This window comes from Hemitrygon akajei, chromosome 5, assembly GCF_048418815.1.
Source record: "Hemitrygon akajei chromosome 5, sHemAka1.3, whole genome shotgun sequence".
Classification (NCBI taxonomy): domain Eukaryota; kingdom Metazoa; phylum Chordata; class Chondrichthyes; order Myliobatiformes; family Dasyatidae; genus Hemitrygon; species Hemitrygon akajei.
The window spans coordinates 30995640-31016983 of NC_133128.1; the positions used below are offsets into that span (position 1 = coordinate 30995640).

General features: G+C 38.8%; 1 protein-coding gene across 3 annotated transcripts; it reads left to right on the forward strand.

Annotated features, from left to right (window-relative positions):
* Window positions 1-2793: 2793 nt before the first annotated feature.
* On the forward strand, window positions 2794-13109 carry pou1f1 (POU class 1 homeobox 1). Of its 3 annotated transcripts, none has more exons than XM_073045116.1 (7): window positions 2794-2883; window positions 2986-3086; window positions 5124-5282; window positions 7693-7938; window positions 10165-10329; window positions 11807-11867; window positions 12503-13109. In XM_073045116.1, the coding sequence occupies exons 2-7, from the start codon at window positions 3020-3022 to the stop codon at window positions 12714-12716; spliced, it is 912 nt and encodes a 303-aa protein (XP_072901217.1). In that variant the 5' UTR covers window positions 2794-2883; window positions 2986-3019; the 3' UTR covers window positions 12717-13109. The 3 variants fall into 3 exon arrangements, with proteins under 3 accessions (XP_072901217.1, XP_072901218.1, XP_072901219.1); XM_073045117.1 differs by having other exon boundaries at window positions 5163-5282; XM_073045118.1 differs by lacking the exon at window positions 10165-10329.
* Window positions 13110-21344: the final 8235 nt, after the last annotated feature.

A 21344-nucleotide genomic window follows, 5' to 3' on the forward strand; every position in this document is an offset into this window, starting at 1 on the left:
CAGAAGGCATTTGATAAGGTCCCACATAGAAGATTGGTGGGTAAAATCAAAGCTCAGGGCATCGGGGGGAAGGCATTGACATGGATAGAAAACTGGTTGGCAGATAGAAAGCAAAGGGTAGCGGTGAATGGGTGTTTCTCGGAATGGCAGGTGGTGACTAGTGGGGTGCCACAGGGCTTGGTATTGGGACCACAGCTGTTTACCATTTACGTTAACGATTTGGATGAAGGCATAGAAAATAACATCAGCAAATTTGCTGATGATACTAAGCTGGGTGGCAGTGTTACATGTGATGAGGATGTTAGGAGAATTCTGGGTGACTTGGATAGGCTGGGTGAGTGGGCAGATACTTGGCAGATGGTGTTTAATGTGAATAAGTGTGAGGTTATCCACTTTGGGAGTAAGAACAGGAAGGCAGATTATTATCTGAATGGTATAGAGTTGGGTAAGGGAGTAATACAAAGAGATCTCAGAGTCCCTGTTCATCAGTCACTGAAGGTGAATGAGCAAGTGCAGCAGGCAGTGAAGAAGGCTAATGGAATGTTGGCCTTTATTACAAAGAGAATTGAGTACAAGAGCAAGGAAATCCTCTTGCATTTGTACAGAGCCCTGGTGAGACCACACCTGGAGTATTGTGTACAGTTTTGGTCTCCAGGGTTAAGGAAGGACATCCTGGCTGTCGAGGAAGTGCAGCGTAGATTCACGAGGTTAATTCCTGGGATGTCTGGACTGTCTTACGCAGAGAGTTTAGAGAGACTGGGCTTGTACATGCTGGAATTAAGGAGATTGAGAGGGGATCTGATTGAAACATATAAGATTATTAAGGGATTGGACAAGACAGAGGCAGGAAATATGTTCCAGATGCTGGGAGAGTCCAGTACCAGAGGGCATGGTTTGAGAATAAGGGGTAGGTCATTTAGGACAGAGTTAAGGAAAAACCTCTTCTCCCAGAGAGTTGTGGGGGTCTGGAATGCACTGCCTGGGAAGGTAGTGGAGGCCAATTCTCTGGATGCTTTCAAGAAGGAGCTAGATAGGTATCTTGTGGATAGGGGAACAAGGCAGGAACCAGGTATTGATAGGAATTGATCAGCCATGATCTCAAAATGGCGGTGCAGGCTCGAAGGGCCGAATGGTCTACTTCTGCACCTATTGTCTATTGTCTAAATACATATCAGCTCAGCCAGCATCCATAGAGAGAGGAGTTAAGATCCTCAGGTTGATTAGGTTGATGACCGTTCACCAGAACTGTCATCAAACTGAAACGCTAATGCCAGGTTTGGGGACCTGAGTGATCTCAAATTGTATGTCCCTCTGTAATTAGGAAACTGGCTGAAAACATGCGGTGATAATTAATTTAACATACTTTGTTCCGAATCGACGAAACCCTGATTTTAAACCAAGATTTAACAAGGGCTCCGATGAACCTTTCCACTGTACGCAGGATTATAAACCAGTCCTTTTCTTCTTTAAGCCTATTGAATTAGAATGGAGACATCACTCGTGTACCTGACACACCACTGATGAAAATAAAACAATCTTGCTGTACTCCGGAAAGCATGTTTAGAGGGAGGAATGTTTCAGGGATGAATCTCCTTGATGTTAAATTGAGACTCGCTATTAACAATGTCGTCATAAACTAACGGTGTTCAGATTAATTTATATTATGATGTTTACTTGTTTGGCACCAACGTGAAGTTAATTATACCTTTCGTAGTATATGGGGGTAATTTCAAAGGAAACGTGAGGGGCAAGTTTTTTTACGTAGAGGTGCCGGGAATGTGCTGCCTGGGGTGATGGTGGAGGCAGACACATTTAACAGACGTTTGGATAGGAGCACATGAATGTGAGAAAGTTGGAAGAATATGGACATTGTGTAGGTAGAAGAGATTAGATTAGTTACTCATTTGACTACAAATTTAATTGGTTCGGTACAACATTATGGGCCGATTGGCCTGTTCTTGTGCTGTACTGTTCCGTGTTCCGAAAGTGGAAGCCTAGTTAGTGATTTGGATACCGACCTGTCTGGATTTATTGAAATGACCTGCAAGCTTTCAATTCAGTTATTTTAACGTTTAGGAAATAAGGAAGATCACTTTTCTCTCGATAACAGAAGTCAAATCTTCCGGTGTATATTGAACTGCACGAACCCCGTCTCCTAACTATGGTCCTTAAAAGACAAAGCAGGACCGTATCTGCAACATGACTGTTAATCTGTTAATCGTACATTAAATAACACCTTTAGTTTTCACAATTGAAATCGTTTGATTTGTTCCAAAATTTTATCTCAACGCGATTAATGGGACAAGCAGCAGTGCTGAAGAAAGGAAAATAATTTTTAAAAGGAGCCTTTTCAGAAAGGCTGCCATGGATTTTCATTAAAATGCTCATAGAATAGAAACAGCAGAACGAGTAGGTTTTAAAATTGCAATTTTTGTGATATGACCCACTTTGAGTCCATTCCCCTTTTCTAATGATGCTGCTTCCATGGGGGAAAAAGCACAATTAGAAACATCATCTGAAGATTTTCGCCATATCATCAAGAAATTTGTTTTTGTTATTTGAAAGCAAAATTAGGATCTATTCCATTTGATTACCTAAACCGTACGACCCTCCTCAGATTTCTAATGGTGTTTATTTCCTCGTTTCATTGCAAGCACGGTGTCGGGTTTCTTCTCCTTCCTGATTAGATGCTGGTGGCGGATTATAAATAATATCCCAGGGAAAGGCCATTAAAATTAATGAAGAAGTGAAATTGCCTTATAAATACTGGCACGCGACCGACGTGCGCAATCTAGGAGCCACGCACATCTTCAGCCACTCTGTAAACGTAAACTGGCTGCCTCCATCATAGGAACCGTCTGGTAGCAGCAAATGAGAAAGAAGGTAAATACGTGACAGTACGGCTAAAAGAAAGCGTTTTTGAAAATTGGTTGTTGCACAATAAATGCTGCAGGATGACAATTTAAAATGTGAATTATTTCACAGCTCTTAGTTCAGAGACTCTCCGCTGCTACTGACAATGCACCACCCAAATGCCGCTGAATGCCTCTCCGGCTCCAACCAGGGGATCAGTGTGGTTTCAACAGGTAACTTCAAGAAAAAATCCTTGTTCCCATTCAAATCTTATTCATTACACTATAGGTTACAAAATTAAAGGCTTGACGCAAGAGGAGCATTTGATCGCTCCAGAATTGTGCTAGTTGGATTTCGGTCGAATGGGAGGTGGGGGGAGAGAGGGATCTCATTGAAATCTATCGAACATTGAAAAGCCTGGATAGTTTCGACGGAGAGAGGATTACCCATTAGTGGGGAATTCCATGACCAGAGGGCAAGCTTCAGAATACAAGGACTCCCCTTTTGAACAGAGATGAGGAGGAATTTCTTTAGTCAGCGGGGGTGATTCTGTGGAATTCATTGCCACAGACGGCTGTGGAGGCCAAGTCACTGGTTATATTTAAGGCTTAGGTTGATATGTTCTTGATTAATAAGGGCCTCAAAGGTTACAAGGAGAAGTCTGGAGAATGAGATTGGGAGGGTTAATAAATTGGCCAAGCTGGAATAGTGGAGCAGACTTGATGGGCTGAATGGCCTAATAATGCGCCTTTGTCTTATGATCTTATGGTCTTAATTAGAGTATGGGTTAACTAATCGGGGCTGGCAGATAGGTCAGAACAATTTGACAAAGTAGACACATTGACGAGCAGATGACGATTGTTAGCAAATTTTAGGCGCCTTAAAAATGTGTAACCACTTTTAGCGAGATATACCAACATTACGCACTGCAACTTTTGCGCTGTACATTCTAACTTGTAAGTAAGTATCCCAAAGTGATAACATGCTTAATGGCTTAGTAATAGGGATGGCCAAAGTCTTGATTAAAACTGGGATTTTAAGGTGGAGTTGGAGCCGAGGTACGAAAAGCAAATCTTCAATAATATTTCACGGAACAGGGGAGCAGAGTTAGGAGAGCGGGGAATTAAAAGCAAGTTACAGCGTCGCTATACAAACCAACAATATGGCTAAGCGTTGGCTTAAATATAAGAATTTTGTGCAGCTATTGACAAATTAACAAAAGTTGACATAACTAATACAAGAAGGTCAGTGCACGTTGCATGATTCTGTTAAACGTCACTTACAGAAAGCAGTCTTACTGGTCTTTTAACTAGAACAACAGATCACCGTTTAAAATAGAGATTGCAAAAATGAAGCTGGGGCTTCTTTTTCCCGCTGTACCTCTCAAATAACTCCGTTGGTTACACGCCAACCGAAGCTCAGTTTGCCACATTCGGACCTCTGCGTCAGAAATTCGTGAGTTCGTTTCATTCCAAAAATCTGGGCGGACACTCCTCTGCGTCAGAGTCATCGCCTTTAGGCAACATCAAAAGTTTGTCCTTAACGTCTTGGCGTCTTTTATTCCCTTCCGCCAAGCTCTAACAGATAATTTGGTCGTTTTGCGGGAGCCTACTGTGGGAAATTTGTCCGCGTCGCAGCAGAGATTGCATTTAAAGGCGATTTTGTTGCTATAAAGTGCTTTGAGAGGGCTATTCCACTTCCATTTTGATCAAGCCCCATTGTTCAAACATGAAGGAAGATTCCACCCTGCAACCCTTATTAAAGGCTGATTATTTTCCGACAAACTTTGAGCAAAGGAAACGTTCGTTGAATTGTTTAATTTTAGTTGTTGTTAACTGACATCGTACGAGTAACATAGGCTACTGGAAATTATACGAGCCATATTGGTATCTAAAAAGAACACCTAGTTCACGAATTGGAATTTTCAACATCTTTCCGCCAATTGTATATCAATATATACATTTTCCGTCACTTTTAAAATAACTGTACATTAAATCGTGTTAATTGACTCTTATGCAAATTGTTTTATCTTTAAGACATCTAAATGGAGTAAACATTTCGATCGCTACATTGTAAAAAGTCGTGTATTCCTATAACTACTTTTTTGAAGAGCATGTTCTCAGAAATATCAAAGCTTTCAATTAGTCAATTGTCATAATTATAGATTTAGAATTTTATTTGAAGAACATTTTGAAATTCGAGATTTCTGCTGTTTTATTTGAAACTATTATTAAATTAGGTTTTTCATACGCTGTGCTTTTTCTAACTAGTCCCATCGGTTTTAACCTCGATACAACCACTGTCAACAGCCAAATGTTCCTTTATGCATCTCCCCCCGGGGTCTCTGGCCAATACATCCACCGGACTCCATTATTCAATGCCATCTTGTCATTATGGGAGCCAACAATCTCCTTATGGGGTTATGACGGGTAAGGTGAATATACGTTTCTCTTGCTGTTGCTATTACAATTACGTTTCTGCTTCTGAAATGCACGGTTTAGTGTAATAATCTTCCTAGCTTTCCAGTGCGGCTTTGCAATTGATCTTGAGTGGTTACCTCATCACACTGCGTACGTGCACGAGTTGTTTTACAGCAACTTCGCGGAATGAAATCGGCCAGTCTGCAGAACTTGCGATTCCACCACTCCCAGCAATGTCCACACTTGTAAGGTTATTTCACCAGATTAGCGGCCGAAGGTCGGAAGTGTTGTGGAACGCAACCCGCTTTGGGGAGAATCAGGAGGCATTGACGCAGTGTTTACAGGTTTGTTTTAAATGTGATGACAGAAAGATTATAATGAATGAATAAGGTGTGTGTGAGGGTAGGTGGGGGGAGAAGAACTCCTTCTATCAGTGTAGTGTAGCGGCGGAGTGAGGAAGTTAGGACACTTGCGATGGAAACGATTTGAAGACAAGCTCGCAGATTCTGTAGTCCACTTCAAATTCCCCATCAATTGACGCTGTTCTTAATCAACATTAGAGTGGTGGGGTAAGGAGTGCTACGTACCACTATAAGAATTGAGAAGTGGTTGAATAAACCTATTCGCGCTACAATCAAATGACTGAAATATTAAGAAGCACGACGTCTGTTATAGTGACAACAGGTTTTTATTACCAAGTTTATATCTTACCGAAAACTCAAGACATTCTGCAGATACTGGAAATTCAGAGTAACACACATAAAATGCCGGAGGAACACAGCAGGTTAGGCAGCATCTATGGAAAGGAATGAAAGGTCTTGGCCTGAAGCTGATCTCCATAGATGCTGACTGACCTGCTGAGTTCCTCCAGCATTTTGAGTGTGTTATATCTTATTGACTCTTTTTTTTCTCCCCCCCCCCCCGATGAAAGGAACTTCCATCTGCTGTGTTGATATTCTGGTAGCCGTGTACCAAAGTGTTGCGTAATTGCACTGAATATAACATTTATTCCATTGTTGCCAATTTTGTCATCGATTCCGGCAGCAGAATTTAGAGTTCTTAATGCCAAATAGGCAGTCAGTCAAGAATTTTCACGTGAAGATAAGCCTATTTCCCAATTTTGACGCACAATTCACAGAAAATATGGGACACATTCTTCCGTCGTCATCAGTTCAAGACGAGGAGCTGCGAAGGTAATCTGAGAATTGATCAGTTGCCTGGCATTTCACAGAAATGCAACAAGCACTACGAACTAGGCAATCACTGCATTTAAACTGATAGGATGGTAGATGCATTTCAATGCTCTAAGTAAATTTATTATCAAAGTACGCATAGTACATGTCGTCACATATTAACCTGAGATTCGTTTTTACAGGCATTCACAGTAGAACAAGGGAATGGAATAGAATCAACGAAAAATTACAGATAAAGACTGAACAGACAGCCAAGGTGCAAAAAAGACAAACTGAGCAAATACAACAAGCTAATAATAATATATGTAAATCAATAATACGGGGAACATCAGTTGTAGTCCTTGGAAGTGAAAGTATGTTTTCCGAACCTTTAAACAATTTCAATCCAGCTATCTTCCAGTGTACTTGAATATATTAAATTATTATTTTATTTACCGTTCTGAAGATAATTGAAACACATAGATTCAATTTTTAAACTGGAAATGGTGTTGAACGATAGCGATAACCATTAGGGAATGATAGCATGAAGGGAATTAAATAAACAAGTGTACCAGCGAGGGACGGAGAATTCAGGTACAAATTAGAAACGGGGTAGAACTGTCGGATAGGTATACAACAGTTCATACAATACATAGGTTTATGGTAAAATACCAAACTACTGGCGAGCTGTAACTGAGCAAGCAAAGGAGAAAATATCTTTGGTCATTGTACATTGTCTGACCCTCACCATTCTAGTACAAAGTCCAAAAGGAATATTTATCTATATAGATACAGTTTATCGGAGACTGTAATACTTTAACAAATAGTTCTCGATCAGACTATGAAATGCTCTACAGTCGCTTAATATGTATATTCTTATTCCAATTACTATTTTGATTCCCATCTCAAGGTTAATCACTTGTTCTACGATATTTTGGCAATTTGGAATACATAGAGACATCTACGGGTGAAACTTCATTAGAAATATCACACCTTAATAAGGATCGCAATACTTTTTATATCTCAAATAAGGTGTGAAACTTCAAAAAGCAAGTAAATAATTCTACTAATTTTGTAGAATTCCATTCAAAAGATAAACTTCATGAAAAACGCGCAGCAGCTCAGGCTAAAATGTTTGATCATGTTCGTTACTGCCTGATACGTTGTTCTGTAGCTTCGCGCACATAAGTTATTTTCCGTTTCAAAGGGTGTTTTTAACAACTTAGCGGCATTCTCTCCGTGTGCAGGTGGCCTTGCTCCGTGTCTGTATAAGCTGCCCGACCATGCATTAAGCACCTCCTCATGTAACCTGGGGCATGGATTCACTTCCTTACATCAGTCAGTCCTGTGCGAGGAATCCATTGCCGTGGACTTCAAACAAGATTTCCGAAAAAAGAATAAAACTACCGAGGACCCGGTTGCAGTGGATTCGCCAGAAATCAAAGACCTAGAGGTGTTTGCAGCTCAATTCAAATTAAGAAGAATAAAGTTAGGTAAACAATAAACATTTTTTTTTATTAATTATGCAATTATTTTGTGAGCAAAGAACCGCGGATACTTTGGCTCAAATGGTGCTGCGATAAAATCAACCTTTTGAACATGCAAAGGATTAAAGGTACATTGCAGTTCAAAAAGCTGGATATAGTTCAGAGTTAGTATGGACAAAGGTGCTAAAATCATCTATATGAATTAGTTAACGATACTTTTGGCGGTTTCCAGTAGTAAGGAAAATGAATATCGAAGGTTCTGTTTGAGAACTCTCACAAAACGTCAGCGACCTTTGTTAACTATTTATTTAGAGCTTGAAGGAAAAGCTGTGAAATAAAAACGTGTACAATGTGAACAGGAGGACAGTGTTGCCAGCATTTATCAGATTCCTCATTTCTTTTGAGGATCTGAGTTCATACCTACATTTCTAATCCTCAGATAATTTAGTTCATGAGTAATTTCTATTGGAGAAATAACATGAGAACAATATAAAATAATAATACATAGGACGAAATAAAAACACAAAATGCTGGCAGAACTCAGCAGGCCAGACAGCATCTATGGGAGGAGGTAGTGACGATGTTTTGGGCCGAAACCCTTCATCAGGAGTGAAGTAACATGGGATGGTTGAGGGGGGATAAGAAGTGGGGGGCGGGATGAAGTAGAGAGCTGGGAAGTGATAGGCTGGAGGGAAATGGGCTAGGGGGAAGGTGGAGAATTATGGGAAATAAAAGAGAATGAAAGGTAGGGCTGGGGGGATATTATAGTGGGGGGGGGGGAAGAGAGAGAAAGCGAACCAGACTAAAATTATAGATAGGGATGGGGTAAGGGGGTCCAGGGGTATCAACGGAGGTCTGTGAGTTGAATGTTCATGCCGGCAGGTAGGAGGCTACCTAGGCGGGAGATAAGGTATTGCTCCATCGACCTGCGTGTGGCCTCATCTTGACGGTAGAGACAAGATCAGTTAATACAGACAATAGGATTTTGATGCTTGTACCTCGAATTCTTTTGTACAGTAGTTTTATGAACTTACCCCATCTTAACACAAGTAATAAGAGAGCCTAGATTCGCATTTCTATTTGCAAAAGTGCAATAATTTTATATTCACAATTCATTCAACAAGGCAAACTTTTAAGTGATAAGATTTACTTGTCTTGTTTTATAATGCTGAGTTTTTAACGTAAACAGGGAAATAAACGTGAAGCTATAATGATGCATGAATTAGTGATTCAAAGATGGGATTAGAAGTCCGACTACATTCGGGGGCCGACAAAGTAAGGTCCTGAAAACGATGCCGAGCTGGGGGTTGTACAGAGTAGTAAAAGAAAGCTACTACCCCACCCTGACATGAACAATTTCCCCCCTACAGTACAATGAACTTAAACGCAAGGATTTTGCTGGTTGTACCTCCAACTTTTTTTTCACTTCTGATAAAAGGTTATCGACCACAAAGGTTAACTGTTTGTATCTCTACAGATGATAGTGGGATTGTTCAGTATTTCCCGTCTTTATTTCAGAATTCCAGCATCAGCAGTATTTTGTATTTAGTTTGGATTTAAAATCTAGTCCAAACTAAAAGGATTGGTAACGCACACCCAATGCATTACGAATTTCCTGGAACTGAATTTTGGGATGGCACACCTCCAGCACCCTAAGTTCAAGCTTGACTTCCTGTGCTATACGTGTGGAGACTGCGATTCTCCTCGTGGATGCTTGAGTTTTGCATCGGTGCTGTTGTTCTTCCCATTTTCAAAACACATATAGACTTGTATTTCGATCGAACACTACAAATCGTCCCTTGGTATTATCTGTGGGAAATTGATTCCAATTTGGTGAGGATAAAATGGGATTTGTGTAGGATTCATTTAAATTGTATGACAGCTGAATGTCGTGTTTCGGTGTTCGAAGATCTAGTTCTGTTTGTGACTGAAGAGTTTATTTGTCATTTTAATATAACTAAATCCAAATAAAAATACATCCTTTTCTGCGCTTTTGTATATTTGCTCCCAAATTATAAATTATAAAAATTGTAGTAAGAATGTGTCATTTCTTTCCTTACGTGGAAATGTGCGAATTAAAAATTAATCAGCTTCAGTTACTTGTAAAACTGTTCAATTTCAAGCAGGGTTAAAGTTCATAGCTCCAACAGGTGCGTGCAAGTTTAATGTTATACTGTATTGCCTCAATTAATAATCTCCCTTGAGGCCACCTTTCTTCCTTCCTCACCACAGGTTACACACAGACAAATGTTGGAGAGGCTCTTGCTGCTGTGCATGGCTCAGAATTTAGCCAAACAACAATTTGTCGCTTTGAAAATTTACAATTGAGCTTTAAAAATGCTTGCAAACTTAAATCAATCCTTTCCAAATGGTTAGATGAAGCAGAACAAATAGGAGGTATGTGTCTCTCGATTTTTTTATTCTGTTCAATTGGGTACAATTATTTCTGTTAATCACTAAATAATTATTAAATTTCATTAAGTTTCATTTTGACGTACCAGAGATCCAACTTATCTGCATATATACACATGCATTAGTCTTCTTTGAGTTTATTTCAACTCTTCCCCATCAACAATTTTCTATCCCTTTAACTCCCAACACACATGTAATTTCCTCCTCACTATGATTAGGTATTGTTAGAATGTACCATACTGTATTCTAAACGATCATTTCCTTCCATAGGTGCTGCTTAACCTGCTGAGTTCATGCAGCATTTTTTTGTTGCAATCAGTTTCCCCAGTTCTTAAAAGTTAAATTTTGCTAGTATAGATATTCATTGTTGTAGGAGGTTATCGAATGCCTTTCCAAAATCATATGTGTTAACTTGAAAATGAACAAGATCCTCAAAATGCTGAGAGTTCAAGAATGGTTAAATGTTATAATTAAAGCAAAAAAATGTGGTTATATAGATTTTTAATACAATAGTAGATATAACCAATGGTCTTTCATATAGTTTGGGTATACTATACCTTTAATACAGGGAGATTTCTTTAGGTACTTTCCAGGAGCATATCAGAAAATTAAAAGTAAAATTTAATCATTACAATTAATATCTGGTGAAAATTCACTTAAATTTAAGTAGAGGGTAGATAACTATTCTTGTCTGAGGAGGTCATTTTATGAAGCAATTTAAAAGTAAGACAGTTCAAAACAAAGGAATTCCTTACTAGCTGAGATCATTGCTACCAATTCCGGGAAGATCAAAACATTAGAATTGGAAGATAGATTATTGAAAAATTATTGGAGTCCATTATTAAAGATTATTGCAGCACAGATTTGAAAAATCAGACCAAGAATGCCCATGAACCTGCCCTTCTATTCAGCTTGACCATTGCTGAATTTTATCGCACTTTAATGTTCTAATCATCTGAAGAAAATTCTGGGGAATCAGAACTCTACCCTTTCTATGAAGTCTTTCCTTGCATTACTCACTGAATAATTGAGTTCTAACTTTAATGTTATGGACCTCTAATAAAAGTAGTATTGCCCTCTTCTGCAAAATAATTGATTTGTCATATTCATTAATTTTCAATCTTTAAGGGAATATAGCAAGTAATCTGTTTTGGTAATTTAATCCTTGTAGTCCAGGTAATATTCAGCAATGTGTACAGCATTTTCTCCACAACCACTGTAAACTGCCAAGGCACACTGCCAAAACTGAATGTGGGAATATATTCAGAAGCCAGCAAAAAATATGCTATAAGAATTTTTTTAAATGTGGTAATTAAAATGTAAATTAGAATCTGGAATTGGAGTTTGATCTGGTTTACACCCGTGTAACTAACCCAAAGTTAACCGAAGTTTTCAAAGAAAAGAATGGATACAAGTTCTTGCAGATGAATGCAAATTTATTCTGTTACTGTTTTCCTCACAGCTTTAAATAATGAAAGGGCAGGAACAACTGAAAGGAAAAGAAAAAGAAGGACGACAATCAGGTGAGCATAATAGTTAAATATTCTCATGAGGAGTAGTGTGTGTTTTCTACATAAAAGTACATTCATCTTAAAATACCAACTCAAGGTAATCTTCTGGAAACTATGTCTTGTGCATGAAAATGTTAAGAGCAACTTTTATAAATTTAAAGTTTTTTTTAAAGGGGCAAAATTGTGAAAATAAACTTTTGCACCACTAATGATAGAATGATAGCAAATTTCATGTTCATTATGACACTTAGCAAATGTAGTATTCTACAGTTTAAAAAACTGGGAAATTGGTAGTTTGGGTTTTCCCATTAAAAATCAAAAATTGACAAAAGCATTATGTCTGTGACAAACTAATTAATTACTGATACAACTTCCATACATGCAAGTTGAGGGGGGAAAATTTCTAAAGCAAGACATTTGCAAAACTACTGAAATGTATGCTTGGATTTTATCCTACACTACACTACATGTATGTTGAATATTTTCCACTACAGGAAAACACAATTTTTTATGCAAATTCTGAAAGGGCAAGTTTACACTGCTACTTCACAGGGAATTGACAAGTACAAAAATTAAGGAAATAGTATAATAAATTATACAGAAGGCACAGGTTGAACTGATCTATACATTTGCTTTTGTATCATCAGCATGCTAGCAAAAGAAACACTGGAGACACACTTTGGACATCAAAGTAAACCTTCCTCCCAGGAGATCATGCAAATGGCAGAAAGTCTAAACCTGGAGAAAGAAGTCATAAGAGTCTGGTTCTGTAACCGACGGCAAAGGGAAAAACGAGTGAAGACAAGCTTGCACTACAATTCATTTTGCTTTTCCTTCAAAGAGCACCTTGACTGTAGATAAAACCCAATATTCTAACCAGGATTTTTAAGCCTAGAAACAGCAAAACATCCAAGTTATAGATTAATGTATATTAACACGATTACTACAGTTTCCCCAAAACATTTGATTTATTCCTATAGATCACAATTTATGCTGCATCTTGTATTTACAAACCTTCAGCTCTACCAAATCTCTTAACCAATATTCGTATAGCAAACCATTCAGAATACTTGTGATTCATTTCATTTGCTTGGTAGAAGAAGCAATATCATAGCAGGACCCGAGTCTGTCCTTAGCCACCAAACATGCATTAGTGGCTCCTGAGCATAAATGCTAGTACAAAACCATATGATTTCCCTGTAATACTAAATACCATCATAACGGATTGGAAATCTAAAATATTTTGCTGTGTGTGACTCTCCCATTTAAATCAGATTTCTATCCCACTGGTTTTTATTTCCATATTTTATATACACAGATTGTAACATCTTTAGTCAGTCAAACAGGGTAATTTTAAAATGTCCCAAGACCCATTTTTGAACATTTATATCATCAACCACATTGATTAATGTATTAGTACTTTATTTTAGTTCACTTTAATTAACCTACAGGGAAAAACAATAGTATTCTAGGAGAGAAACTATATGCTGGTATGAGAAATGAAAATACATGCTGACGAAATTGGTCTACACTGTACATTAATGAAATAGAATAAATGTCTATTTATTAAAAATTTAGTTATAATTTTCAAAACAGAGCCTAGTTATCACTTTTGAAATATATTTGCATGCCATTTTACTACATGCAATTTTGGTCATTACTCAGTGCATTTCCAAATGAAAGATGACCCATAAAGTTCTTCATTAAAATGTCAAATTCTTCAGTTTAATGTCAACTACTAAAGCAAAAAGAGAATGAACAAATAGAACAGTACAGCACAGGAACAGGTCCATCCAAGACCCTGCAGGACTAAAATGTCAAAGGTTTATTTCTCTCTGTAGATGCTGCTATAACTGCTGAACTCATCTGGGTGTGGGCATGGGTTACTCTGCATTTCCATCAACTGCAAAATCTTGTGTTTGTAATCTCATTATTTCTATCTAAACCAATGCAGTGCCTGCATGTGGTCTATATCCTTCCATTCACTGCCTGCTTATGACCCTGTTGAAATAGAACATAGAACAGTACAGCACATTACAGGCCCTTCGGCCCACAATGTTGTCCCAACCATCAAATCCTGCCTGCCATATAACCCCCCACTTTAAATTCCTCCATATACCTGTCTAGTAGTCTCTTAAACTTCACTAGTGTATACGCCTCCACCACTGACTCAGGCAGTGCATTCCACGCACCAACCACTCTGAGTGAAAAACCTTCCTCTAATATCCCCCTTGAACTTCCCTCCCCTTACCTTAAAGCAATGTCCTCTTATACAGAGCAGTGGTGCCCTGGGGAAGAGGCGCTGGCTGTCCACTCTATCTTGTACACCTCTATCATGTCTCCTCTCATCCTCCTCCTCTCCAAAGAGAAAAACCCTAGCTCCCTTAATCTCTGATCATAACACATACTCTAAACCAGGCAGCATCCTGGTAAATCGCCTTTGTACCCTTTCCAATACTTCCACATCATTCCTATACTGAGGCAACCAGAACTGGACACAGTACTCCAAGTGTGGCCTAACCAGAGTTTTATAGAGCTGCATCATTACATTGCATCTCTTAAACTCTATCCCTCGACTTATGAAAGCTAACACCCCATAAGCTTTCTTAACTACCCTATCTACCTGTGAGGCAACTTTCAGGGATCTGTGGACATGTACCCCCAGATCCCTCTGCTCCTCCACACTACCAAGTATCCTGCCATTTACTTTGTACTCTGCCTTGGAGTTTGTCCTTCCAAAGTGTACCACCTGACACTTCGCCAGGTTGAACTCCATCTGCCACTTCTCAGCCCACTTCTGCATCCTATCAATGTCTCTCTGCAATCCTCTACAATATCTACACCACCACCAACCTTTGTGTCGTCTGCAAACTTGCCAACCCACCCTTCTACCCCCACATCCAGGTCGTTAATAAAAACACAAAAAGTAGAGGTCCCAGAACAGATCCTTGTGGGACACCACGAGTCACAACCATCCAATCTGAATGTCCTCCCTCCACCAGGACCCTCTGCCTTCTGCAGGCAAGCCAATTCTGAATCCACCTGGCCAACCTTTCCTGGATCCCATGCCTTCTGACTTTCTGAATAAGCCTACCGTGTGGAACCTTGTCAAATGCCTTACTAAAATCCATGTAGGTCACATCCACTGCACTACCCTCATCTATATGGCTGGTCACCTCCTCAAGGAACTCTATCAGGCTTGTTAGGCACGATCTGCCCTTCACAAAGCTATGCTGACTGTCCCTGATCAGACCATGATTCTCTAAGTGCCCATAGATCCTATCTCTAAGAATTTTTTCCAACAGCTTTCCCACCACAGACGTAAGGCTCACTGGTCTATAATTACTACCTTTTTTGAACAAGGGGACAACATTCGCCTCCCTCCAATCCTCCGGTACCATACCCGTGGACAACGAGGACATAAAGATCCTAGCCAGAGGTTCAGCAATCTCTTCCCTTGCCTCGTGGAGCAGCCTGGGGAATATTCCATCAGGCCCCAGGGACTTACCCATCTTAATGTGTTTTAACAATTCCAACACCTCCTCTCCCTTAATATCAACATGCTCCAGAACATCAACCTCACTCATATTGTCCTCACCATCATCAAGTTCCCTCTCTGTGGTGAATACCGAAGAGAAGTATTCATTGAGGACCTCACTCACTTCCACAGCCTCCACGCACATCTTCCCACTTTTATCTCTAATCGGTCCTACCTTCACTCCTGTCATCCTTTTGTTCTTCACATAATTGAAGAATGCCTTGGGGTTTTCCTTTACCCTATTCGCCAAGGCCTTCTCATGCCCCCTTCTTGCTCTTCTCAGCCCCTTCTTAAGCTCCTTTCTTGCTACCCTATATTCCTCAATAGACCCATCTGATCCTTGCTTCCTAAACCTCAAGTATGCTGTCTTCTTCCACCTGACGAGATTTTCCACTTCACTTGTCACCCATGGTTCATTCACCCTACCATTCTTTATCTTCCTCACCGGGACAAATTTATCCCTAACATCCTGCAAGAGATCCTTAAACATCGACCACATGTCCATAGTACATTTCCCTGCAAAAACATCATCCCAATTCACACCCACAAGTTCTAGCCTTATAGCCTCATAATTTGCCTTTCCCCAATTAAACATTTTCCTGTCCTCTCTGATTCTATCCTTTCCCATGATAATGCTAAAGGTCAGGGAGCGGTGATCACTGTCCCCCAGATGCTCACCCACTGACAGATCTGTGACCTGACCCAGTTCGTTATCTAATACTAGATCTAGTATTAGGTAACGAACTAGATGCTAGATCTAGCATTCCCCCTAGTCGGCCTGTCAACATACTGTGACAGGAATCCATCCTGGGCACACTTAAACTCTGCCCCATCTAAACCCTTGGAACTAATCAAGTGCCAATCAATATTAAGAAAGTTAAATTCACCCATGATAACAACGCTGTTATTTTTGCACCTTTCCAAAATCTGCCTCCCAATCTACTCCTCAGTATCTCTGCTGCTACCAGGGGGCCTATAGAATACCCCCAGTAGAGTAACTGCTCCCTTCCTGTTCCTGACTTCCACCCATACTGACTCAAAAGAGGACCCTGCTACATTACCCACCCTTTCTGCAGCTGTAATAGTATCCCTGACCAGTAACGCCACCCCTCCTCCCCTTTTTCCGCCCTATCCCTTTTAAAGCACTGAAATTCAGGAATATTGAGAATCCATTCCTGCCCTGGTGCCAGCCAAGTCTCCGTAATGGCCACTACATCATAATTCCATGTATGTATCCAAGCTCTCAGTTCATCAGCTTTGTTCCTGATGCTTCTTGCATTGAGTACACACACTTTAGCCCTTCTACCTTTATACCCTTTATTCTGCTGCTCTTTCCTCACCGCCTCTCTATGTGTTAGATCTGGCTTTACTCCATGCACTTCTTACACTGCTCTATCGCTCCGGGTCCCATCCCCCTTCTTAAATGCTTCTTAAATATTACTATTGCATCACCGTCTACAACTTCCACTGTCAATGCATTCTAGGCACCTACCACCCTGTAAAATAATTGTCTTGTAAATGTTCTTTAAACTCACCATCAACTAGGTCCCCCCCACCCCGACACACACACACGCACACCCCTTTAAACCTATCCCTTCAAGCCCTCTAGCATCTGACATTTCCATCATGCAGAAACAAAACTATCTAGCCCAGTTACTTTAGTGCTTTTATCAGTTGGACCTCAGACTCCAACACTCCAGAGAAAACAATCCCAAGTGTGTCCATCCTCTCCTTATAGTTAATTCTCTTTAATCCAGGTAATATCTTGGTGAATCATCTCTCATACTCTCTCTAAAACCCGCACATTCTTCCTGTAATGTGGCAAATAAAACTAAATATAGTACTCCAAATGTGACCTTACCGAAGTTTTATACAACTGAAACAAAATTTGCAACTTTTATACTCAACACAACAATCAATGAAGGCAAGTTTGCTGTACACTTTCCTATCACCCTCTTCATTGTGATGCCTTTTTTAATGAACTGTGAATTTGCACCCTGATATCCACCTGCACATCAGAGACTCCAAGGCTCCTAACATTTACTGTATTATTTCCTATTAAGTTTGATTTTCCATTGGGCTGGATTATGCCATTTCTCTGTCCACATTTGAAAATGTTCTATATCCTGATGAATTCTTTGAACATCTTCCTCACTATCCGTAACTCCACTAATTTCTGTGTCATCAGTACACTTACTATTTAACTAACCTGTTGTAATCCTAATCATTGATATACATCACAAAAAGGAGGATCAAGCACTAACCCTTGCAAACTATCACTGGTCACATACCTCCACTCTGTGTAACACCCCTCCCCTACCATTTTGGCTTCTATAGCAAAGCCAATTTTGAATCCAATCTACCAAGTCTTCATGGATCATGTTTGCCTAATTTTCTGTACCTGCCTACTAAAAGATCTTGTCAAACTTTTACTAGTCTAGGTATGGAACATCCACTGCCCTGTCCTCAATCACCCTTGTCAGCTCCTAGAAAAAAAACTCAAGGAAGAAATAATACCCTTTGCACAAAGCCATACTCATTACCTAATAAATCTATTAAACAACAGTAATCATAGCTTTGTACAGGTCACATCTGACCCCGAGTTCCTCCAGCTCCTTTGTATGTTGCTCCAGATTTCCACCACATGTAGTCTTGTGTCTATGCTTCCACCCCCCCCCCCCAACCCCCAGATGAGAGCAAATCCTGTCCCCAAGAATCTTCTCCAATACTTCATGGATACGAATACTTTGCACTAATTTAGCACCTCAGCCACCTCCTGTTTCCAAACATAAATTCACTACTTTGTCCTTAAGGACCCTACCCTCTCCATAGTTACCCTCTTAATTTTAATGAATGTAAAAATACCTTAGGATTTCCTATAATCCTACCTGGCAAAGATATTTCATGACTCATTTTAGCCCTCCTGATTTCCTACTTAAGCTCACTCTTGCTTCCCTTTGATGACTCAAAAGACACCATCTGATTTTAGCTTCCTAAACTTAACATTCTTCCTTTCTCTGTTTGAGCAAACTTGTAACACATCTATCATTCAAGATTCCTGAATACTGTCATTTACTTCATTTTCGAATGAATTCTGACGAGTTGACCTTTAAATAGCTCTCCCTCATCAGGAGTGGATTAACTCAATAACAGCCAATCCCAATGTATTCTCCCAGTTTTTGAATAATGTTACAATTAACCTTCCCCCAAATTAGCACACCCACCAACCTTTCACTCCCCTCCAGGTCATCTTACTCTCATCCATAACTTTGAAAAATTACAGTTATAATCACTATTCCCAAAATTCTTTCCCACTAAAACAATTAAGGCAGGCTAATTTCCCAATACAAGGTCCAGTTAGACTAGCTACATAACTTGTCGAGAAACCCATTACCACTACTTTGTTGCATATACATCTTCCCATAATCTGCTTATATTTATCTCCTGCTGCCTATTGGGATGCCTGTAACAAAACCCCATCATACTAATTGCACTTTTCTTATTCATTAGCTGTATCCATATTGCCTCACAGAATGGGCTCTCTAGTGCTGCTCTAACCTTTTCCAATATCAATAGTGCAACTCCTCCACGTGCTGCATCCCTCTATCACATTTGAAGTGGAACATGAAAAGAGGACAAAAAGACAGTGAGAAGGAATTGAAAACAAGTAAAGAAAGGCAGATTAGAAGAAATAAGTAAGAAACAGGCACATAACTAGGCAATAAAAAAAGAATAAGAGTGTAAGGTGATAGAAAAAGGAGGAAGTGGCAGAATTACGAGAAATCACTGAGAAACAAAACTGCAGTTTAAATTAGAAAAAAAAGCAATTCAGCAATTTCTTATAAAGGCATTCTCACTACTGAAAGTATACCACTATGCCATTTTCAAAATTTCATCATCTCTGCCAACGTAGTTTTTACTTTGCTCTTCCATTCTTAATAATTTAAAATGTTTTTAAATGGTTAAAAGACCAGATATGGAAAGTATTCCACAGATTAACAATCTTTTTTAAAAACATTGCAATTAATATTAAAAGGCAATATCATTAACATCACTAACCATAGGCAGTTCTAGAACGTTAGGTAGCCAAATAAAGTTACCAAAACATTATCAGTATACACATGAGCACACATTTTAAACTTACTTAGGAGGAACACAAGACTATAAATCTGATACAGCATGATTTGTAGAATATTTCCAGCTTTGTTTTTCTTTCACATTGCCAGTACCATTAGGTTTTTGATTTTCGTTTATTCATCTTTTAAGGCTTATTCTGAGTGACCACGGAAACACATAATCATCACCAATAACCCAAATGATAGAAAGTACACAACTCAATTTAGCAAACTGGTTTACTGCACTTTAAGTCTACTCTAAAAAGCAAAATCATGACCAGAATTAACAGCATGGCATATTGAAGTTAAGACTATACAGTGTCTATTGGATAATAAATTTATCATTACAAGAATTAACATTGATTTATCTTATGCATTAAATAACTGCCACATATACAATTCCAACAATGGTCCTATAAAACAAGGACCACAATTTATTTCATATACATGCCAGTATCCCAATGATTTTAATAAAGTAATCAAACAATGATTATAATTTAAACAGATTCTCGAGTTTTTTTCCATTAAAAAAAAACAAAATCCTGCAGGAATTTAACAGGCCGGGAAGTATCCATGGAAGATTAAATCGTAAATGTTTACTCTTTTCCGTAGATGCTTCCTGGCCTGCAGAGTTCCTCCAGTATTCTTCTTATTGCTTGGATTTCCAGCATCTGCAGATTTTCTCTTGTTTGTGAAACACTCTTCATAATTGTGTTTGTAGTTTATACATGTCAACTTATAATTTTATTATAAACAGTTGAAAATGTCTGCTATATTGTGGCTTTTGAACTCAACAAATAAAGTTGCTTCTCTACTTAACTGCACTGAAAGGAAAAAGTTTAAAAACTGAAACAGAGACCCAATCTGAAAATCTGTGCTCCCAGGAAAGAAGCATTTTGATAAGAAGGCACCTGTATTCTTTTACCAGAAAATAGGTAAACAAAGCTGTTCTGAATAGAATAATAAATATGTAATAAACATATTTTTCTTCCATATTTATCTTGTAATTGTACAAAGGTTAAGAATAGTGAAAATGCTAAACTTATGCACCAGATTAAAAAAAAACACCATCATGGACAGAATTTAAGAATTATTTGAATAAACAACTCATGGCTTAAATTATATTTACAAAGAAATAAAGAAAAGATGGAACAAGTTCTATTTGTGCCCTATATCATTTTTAAAAAATACATTTACAGGGTGTGAGCATCCTGGCAGCTTTGTTGCCTCACCTAATTGTTTCTTGATCTGACTGGACTGCTACAACATTTGAGTTAAAACATTGCACTGAAATCTGACTCATTCAAAAAACATACTTTTACGGTGTGGACTTGCTCACAGTAAATAATTTTGTTTATTATTAATCTATGAAGAGGTTTCCATTAATCTAACTGAAGCAAAAAAATGCCCACAAATAAACACCAGCTCTATTCCATTTTTTCAATAGTTAAAACAGTAAGGTCACAGAAGTTCTATCTACATTACTGCAGCACTCATCCAGACCCTTGCGTCCAAAAACAAAGTAGGGTAATTATTTAGTTTTAACTTTCTACCTTTTCTTTAGAGAAGTTATTTTTCTCCAGTTGACCAAACTGCTATGAAATTCTTCACAGCAAACATTTTATTTCATTAATTCAGACCAAATAGCAGTCTTCAGTTTAAAATCAAAGAGAAAATGCATACCTATCAATATTCACCTAACATCTACAAAATCAGTAATATCACAAAGAATTCATTTTCTTCCAACTGCTTAATCTAGGAATCTAGAAGTGTTCATCATTAAGATTTACTTCACAAGTACTTGCTAGTAAAAGTGGCTAGTGAGCAAGGAACATT

Coding starts and splice junctions, on each gene's coding strand:
- pou1f1 (XM_073045116.1), top strand. CDS start 3,020: ATGCACCACCCAAATGCCGCTGAATGCCTCTCCGGCTCCAACCAGGGG. Junction 3,087..5,123: donor GATCAGTGTGGTTTCAACAG/GTAACTTCAAGA, acceptor TTTTCTAACTAG/TCCCATCGGTTTTAACCTCG. Junction 5,283..7,692: donor TCCTTATGGGGTTATGACGG/GTAAGGTGAATA, acceptor CTCCGTGTGCAG/GTGGCCTTGCTCCGTGTCTG.